Source organism: Berghia stephanieae, chromosome 2, assembly GCF_034508935.2.
Source record: "Berghia stephanieae isolate SIO BIC M18660-M18661 chromosome 2, UCSD_Bste_1.3, whole genome shotgun sequence".
NCBI lineage: Eukaryota > Metazoa > Mollusca > Gastropoda > Nudibranchia > Aeolidiidae > Berghia > Berghia stephanieae.
Window position 1 is genome coordinate 74,779,912 of NC_088361.1, and position 7,500 is coordinate 74,787,411.

At 36.0% G+C, this 7,500-nt stretch overlaps 1 protein-coding gene across 3 annotated transcripts in view; it reads right to left on the reverse strand.

Moving 5' to 3' along the window:
- The window catches only part of LOC144965528 (ATP-dependent translocase ABCB1-like), a 73,972-nt gene that overhangs the window by 21,580 nt on the left and 44,892 nt on the right, over window positions 1-7,500 (reverse strand). For all 3 annotated transcript variants that reach the window (XM_078900942.1, XM_078900939.1, XM_078900940.1), the window contains exons 21-24: window positions 5,666-5,749; window positions 5,339-5,542; window positions 4,883-5,124; window positions 2,227-2,389 (exon numbers count right to left, since the gene is read on the reverse strand). In XM_078900942.1, coding sequence (XP_078757068.1) covers window positions 2,227-2,389; window positions 4,883-5,124; window positions 5,339-5,542; window positions 5,666-5,749 — 693 coding nt within the window. The remainder of the gene's footprint in view (window positions 1-2,226; window positions 2,390-4,882; window positions 5,125-5,338; window positions 5,543-5,665; window positions 5,750-7,500) is intronic.

Below are 7,500 nucleotides of genomic sequence, written 5' to 3' on the forward strand. Positions count from 1 at the left end.
TTATAATCCATCCATCATGTGTGTAACTTGTAGGATCCGAGTATGTCTCCTCTAATTAAACGATAGTTAGCCGACCGGGTTGGAAGGTATGGCATGGCACGTTCATGTTCGATTTTTTTATGGCAACCACTTTTTTCGTGCGCTCATCCTCGGCAAAATGAAATACAGCATAATAATGAAGTTGAATTAACACAATTATCATAGACGATATTTTGCGCTGTTATTCGAGTATTTCAGGCAAAAGTACATTGATTCCCATGTACAAAATTAAAGATGTTCAAGAATGTGGCAACTATAGGGGCATTACGTTCATGAGCCATACAATGAAGGTAATGGGAAAGAGTAATCGATAAGAGGATTAGAAAAGATGTAGACATAAGTGAAGAACAGTTAGAATTTGTTGCTGGTAAAAGTACAACGGATGCTATATTTGCGTTAAAAGTGACCGCAGAGAAGTATAGAGAAAAGCAAAGAGCATTACATTGTGTGTTCATTGACATGGAGAAAGCCTATGATAGGGTACCAAGAGAAGAAATGTGGTACTGTCTCAGAACAAAGGGGGTAACAGAGAAATGTATCAAAGTTATCCAAGATATATACAAAGGAAACAAAACAGTGGTAAGGACTGCTGTTGGCTCAACTGATCCATTTAATGTAACAGTTGGATTACACCAAGGATCTGCTCTCAGTCCACTGCTGCTTGAATAGAACCCATTCGTCGAGAGGCAACATGACACATGATGTATGCAGATAACGTAGTACTTTTGGATGATACAAAAGCTGAGGCGGAAAGGGAACTGAAGGGTTGGAGACGTGTGTTGGAAAGGAAGGGATTAAGGGTAAGCAGATCGAAGACAGATTATTTGTGCATCGCACACCAGAGAGAAGGACCACCAATAAAAATAGCAGAAGAGGATGTGCCAGAGACAAACCAATTCAAATACTTAGGAACAACTGTACACTGTGATGGGGGCAATGAGATGGAGGTTAAGAAGAGGATACAGGCAGGTTGGAATAATTGGAGGAAGGTAACTGGAGTTATGTATGGCAAACGAATTTCCGCAAAGTTGAAGGGGAAAATATATACAACTGCTGTAAGACCAGCAATGTTATATGGACTAGAGACAGCAGCTGCAACAAAGAAACAAGATAAATAAGTTGAGGTGGCGGAAATGAGGATGTTGAGATGGTCACTTGGTTGGACAAGAACAGATAAAGTGAGAAATGAACTAATTCGAAGGTTGACTGACGTGGAAAATGTATCAATAAAGATAAGAAAAGATAGATTGAAATGGTTCGGACATGTTAAGAGACCAGAGAGGGAGTACGTGGGAAGAAAAGTATTGGACTTACAATTGGTGGGAAAGAGGCAAAAAGGACGCCGAAATACTAGATGGCTTGATAGGGTAAAGGACGATATGAAGGAACTGGGCCTGAAGGAAGACGATGCTCTGAACCGAGATGCATGGAGATGTGCCATTCATTATGTCAACCCTTAAAATGTGGGATAAGCTGAAAGAAGAAGATTCGAGTATTTCAATTAATACAGGGGGACCGGAACTATAAGGGACAACAGATTTGCCTACGAGACTAGTGTGAATAGACGCAGTAACACGCTGGGTAAAGAATGGTGGTGTCCCTATTATATTTCTCCGACACACTCCCCAAAAAGTTCTGCTCCAATGATCTAATACAGAGCTTTTGTAGAAATGCGTTTGTGTGTGTGTGTGTGTGTGTGTGCGTGTGTGTGTGTGTGTGTGTTTTGGGGGAGGGGGTGGCCGAGTGGTTAAGGTCAAGTGTTCGAAGCGCTTCAGACACTTTCGTTTTCTTTCCTGGACAAGATTATTAGACCTCAATTTAATGTGATGAATTATCTATATACCTTAATGAAATTTATATGTCGTGATAGCGGTCGCATAATTTGTATTCAAGAAATGCAATAATGGAGAAAAATTCCACAGAAATAGAAAATGAAAGTCGTTGGCTGCAAACACAACTCTTTCCAATATCAGAAATCAAACCTTTAAAACTAGCACGGTCCGATTTCATTAAAAATAAAAACTACATGACGATTATTCTTACTGTTAAAATATATAAAGAGCAGTAACCCAAGTCAAATCCCAGTTATTGCTCATTTTGCGAAAACAATTTATTTCCCAATTTTAATTTGAAAGGAATTTAACCTCTTTGTCTAGTGGTTAAATTTGCCTCATACATTATACAAACCGCTAATAGCTTTTTCCCATTTAGTGAAAGTGTGTCGATAGTCGGTTCTCTGTCTATTAAGAAGAATATCATTTTGGCCGCTGTCTTTGCTTTGCCAATATCGGGGCTGAGGGCTGAAACCTGACCCATGAATACTCCACTGAACATGATGAGTGTGAATACCCTTTAAATATAAAAAAAATATATTTAAACATTATTATTATGAACAAAACTACATCAATACTTTTTAATGATCAGTAAATTGAACCACCTCGTTATACTTAGAAAAATTAAAAGCTTCTTATGCATGAGAGAGAAGTAATGGCATTTCTAACTTCGCCTCTTCATATCTTAGAATTTGTTTTAAATTGAATTGAGTTGAATGAATTATTTTTTTTTTACTCCAAAAAAAACTAGAACGACAAAAAAAAATCCCAACCCCCCCCCCCCCCAAAAAAAAAAAAACAAAACAAAAAAAAAAACATAACAAAACAAAGAAAAACCTATAAAACTAATAATCTAAAATATTGTCTTCATAAAAGCTGTTCTAAAATCAGTGAGACCTTTTAGGTTTTTCACCGACATTAGAATTTTTTTTGGATTCCTGATGTTATGATAGAATAGGTTTTATTGTAGGCCAGAGCTGTTTGTTATTTTCCCCTCCAATCAAGAATCTATTTGCGTATTGAATTTTTTAAATTTTGCAACATCATTTCTGATCTTTTTAAAGTTTCCCAAGCTGACCTGACTTTTCTCTTTCAAGCATTTATTGTTAACGTTTTTTTGTTATGTGTCACTGATACTTAACAACATATTGATATTATTAGTATTTAAATCACTCACCTTTATACTAAATTGTCTCACATATTTGAACTGGTGGTTGTTTACATTTTTGAAACATTTGCTAGCATTCAGAAATTGTTTTCATGTAAAAAGTGTCACACACTTCTTCCATTTTTTTTGGGACTTTTGTCATAGCTCAGTTAGAAATCAAGATCTCCAATGAAATCAATTTTGTCAGAGTTCAGTTCCTTCGTTTATCAACTTTGATGCAAGGTCTATGAAAAAAAAATGATTTTATTGCGGGGGTATGTAAAATGCAAGAAGTAATCATTTTGTACCCTCTGTTGTGACTTCGTATGTGATGTTTTCCAGCTTATTGTCCTCCAGATCCTTTCTACGTCGGGCCATAATGTTTGATCTCATCCAGGATGCTTTCCCTCTTCCATTCTTAAAGTCGTGTCTTTCCAAATTGTAACCATGAATATAACTATGAACAGGGCGTCTTTAAATGTTTCATTTCTTTTTGTTTCTTATATAATTAGAAAGTTTATTAGACGTCATTCAAAATAGTTCTCATTTCATTAAATTTGTTTCCGAAACGGTTGATGCAAGATGACTCATTCTAAAATTCGTTTTTGTTTTCTTTCTTGCTTTTCTAAGTCAGTTAAAAATACAGTCCTTGTTATGTTCTGGTGTGGCGAAACATTTATGTTTGATATTTAGGAACTTCGATCAGTGTGTTGAGATTGGGTTAATTGGGTGGAATGGTAGGGTTATGAATTTGATAGGGTGTCACGTTGTGTTTCTTTCGAGTTTTTGTTTTCAGTTATGTTGATGACTGTTAACACAGATTGCTGACGCTTGAGTTATTTTTTGTATTGCCCGTGGCTAATTGGACTTCGTTTACGCGTTTCACTTCGACGATGTCTATTGATACTTTGCGTTTAATAAAAAAATATCTAAACATCCGCCAGTTGGTATAACGGAACAACACACAAAACAATGTTTGTTATTATTATTTTTAGCCAGCCATTTTTATGAGTACTTTTCACTAAATTGTATCAACCAGGCAGTAAGCGGTAAAGGTTACACACATATTTTTGTGCTGGTACGTTATTTCAGAATGTTGTGGTTAACTTACCTAAGTGCGACGCATCGATAAAACATAATAATCGGTGTCGGTGCCTGTTTACAGGTAAACATTAGCATGAGAGCGATTGTCACTGCCAGGTACTTTGTCACAATGGCTTGTTGACGTATGGATGATATGTTATCCATCATTCAGATTGGAATTATTGCATATTAAAACAATAATATTTCACAAAGTCCTTCCAGATATTCATATATAATTAAACATACCAGTCAAAAATCCATATTCAGCGGACAGGAATTTTGTATCAATATTAAACTACATTGCAATGAAAGAAAACACATGTCTGCTTGCTAGGCATTTTACAAAAGTATTGTGTAGTAAGATTAAAGTCAGACCTTTTAAAATCGTTTAAAAGCTAAAAGCTACAACTTGACTTTTACTACTACTTTTACCTTTACCTTCTGCTTATAGTCTTATTCTAATGATACTGACTTTCTTTTGAATTGAGCATACAGAGTTTTTAACATTGTTCAAATGTTAATATCAATGGTACGTATTTCAAAAGCACCGGGCCATCGTGAATTTGAGGCGTGCTCTCAATTTTTACTCTTAATTTTTGCATTTTTGAATATATTTTTCATATAGATATTCTTTTATTTAGTTTTACATTATGAAATATTTCTGTGATACGTAATGTAATATTAACATCATTATATTTCACAATATATGAACAATTACGATGTAGATTTATATGAAGTAATGAGCTTTTTAAATAATCTATATGCCACACGATAGACTTACTTGATCCAATCATTTGTTGACATTGTCTCGTTTTCAATTAGATAAGACCCATACGAAAGGATGATTGTGATGCTTAGAAATATGACGCACTGCGAGAACGCAAAGGCTCCTCCTAAGATGAGAGATTTTTTGAATGGTTTGCCAGTCAATTCTTTCAATTTATTGATGTAGTTTTCTAAAAATGTGTCCTCCTTAGTAAGAGATGCCACTGTTCTCATGTTTTCTATTGCCTCCACTGCTACCTGAAAATGTAAAGCTCATAATTTCAGTTTAACTGTCTTGATTATCGACAAATGAATGGAATTCAATGAAATTAATGTGAAGCAAAAAATAAATGGACGATACAGATTATTAGAAATTCGGCCAAATATGTTAATTAGAAAGATGAAGATAGTGTTTTTATCGACAATTATATTATTGTTAATGAGTACATTGGTGGTTATCATGAGCACTCACCTTACCAGCTCTTTCCAATGCATCCTTGCTCGTGCCCATGTTGCCTCCAACAAATTTGATTTGCAACAGACCGCCCATTAGTAGGAAGGGAAAGAACCCAAGGATGATCAAAGTCAATTGCCATCCGTAGAGGAAGGCGAGTGTCAAAGCACTAACCACGGCCACCAGACACTGGAGAAGCATCCCCAGACGACTCCCAGAAGCCTGATATCCAACAAGAAAGGACAGAAAGAAATTTAAAGAACGAGTAAAACAACAGCGCAACAGTTTGTGAGTTTTGGTCTGAACTTTTTTCAATCACAAATGAAGGAAGTGAAAATAGTTTACCTCTTGTACTTTACTGGCATCATCAGCCAAACGACTGGTCAGGGCACCTGTGCTGTTTTTAGGTCGGTCAAACCAGGCCATCTCCTAGATTAATGATTATGATAAGTGATATAGTTGAGCGATTTGTTCATAAAAGGTAAAAAAAATAAATACGCCGACCATTTATTGAGAATCACAATAAATTTGGAAATTCTTTGCTTAATGCAACATGATTTACTTATTTGACATTGTATTGAAATGCAGTGGGCTTAAAATGTTGAGTTAAGAAAATACACAAAACAAATTATAAATAGCTAAGTGCATACAAATAAATGTGAAATCCTTAATATTCTCGGCGCCACAATTAACGCAACGCTGTGTGAGCAGTAATAGCTTTCAAGCATATATATGAACTTAATTGTTTTGTATATCACAAAAAAAGAGTTATTCAATTCAAGTTCGGTACTATGATACAAAAATTGTTACAATAAAATCAGTTCAAAGCAATCATATCGTTGAAAAGAAAAGTCACCCTCAAAACGAAGACTGCAAAAGCATACATACACCCAAAAAAAAAACAAAAAACATGCAGGTTTCCAAAGGTGAGTACTGTTCCGCACATTAATAAAGCGGGTAAATTCCATTTGACTGCACTGGCGTCTGTACCATAGACGGCCATGGTCTGAACATTTCGTCTCATGGAGTGAATAAGATTCCGAATGTCTCCTATTGGAATTGCCTCCCATTCTTCCACTAGTTCTCTCCGCAAACCATTCAGATTTCCAATTTTGTTCCGTGCATACATCCACGCGTGCTCGATGCAATTTAAGTCTCCTGACCAGGTCATGAGATTTTGAAATATTGTTGGGTCAAAAACTCATAGGCTATGCGTGAAATGTGTGAACGTACATTATCCTACTGATAGATGTTGGTTTTCTTCGAAGAATGGAGCAGCACAAGGGCGATGTACAACATACCATTGTGCTTTTAAGTTTCTGTCTATCAATTGAAGGTTCGTTTTTTAATCGGCACTACCCCGAATGTTTAGATTTTCAAACTGCTGTTTCTTTTCCCTCCAAATCTTTTGCCGTCCGTCACTGAATGAAACACAAATAAAAGCGACTTTCGTCACTGAAAACAGTAGACCACTGAGGAAAATACCAGCGTTGATGATAGTTGGCCCGCTCAAAACGGCGTTCCATGAGCGCTACTGTTAACAGTATGCCTTAGTATACCTTATGAGGAATTGAGCAAATCAAACCACCGTCTTTCAACCGGAACGGTGATATTGGAAATACTGATTTGTCGAGCAAAGTCCGAACTTGATAGAAATGGATTCTGTCGTATGGTATCCATCATTTGTGCACCTTGCTTCGCAGTTGTTTTACGTTTTGGATCTTTTCCAGGGTTATCTCAACAGTGCCCCTTTCGTTCATTTTAATCAAAATTCCTGATATTGGGCTTAAACGATCTGCGACCGGAGCTATTGACAAACCTGTCATGCACACGCCAATTTCATGGTTTCTTTCGGCGACGGTTAACCGACCCGTGATCATAAAAATACGGTGGCAAATTGTATTGGTCTCATTTTATTTTGTTTACATTATTACAAAACCATAATGATGTAAGTGCATGCGTCATCGTAACGTTTGGTTTTCTTTTCCGTTCGAGTTTCACAACAAATGATTTTTTTTCTATAATTTGGGTATATATGACATTTGCTGGACGTTGTAGTGTAGGGTTTTGACATGCGTTCTTTAAACGGTCAAATTTTACAGAATTGGACAATATATTATAATGTTTAATTTTCATGTAATTATTTTTAATTGCGAATGAATAGAAACAATTCAAAGAGC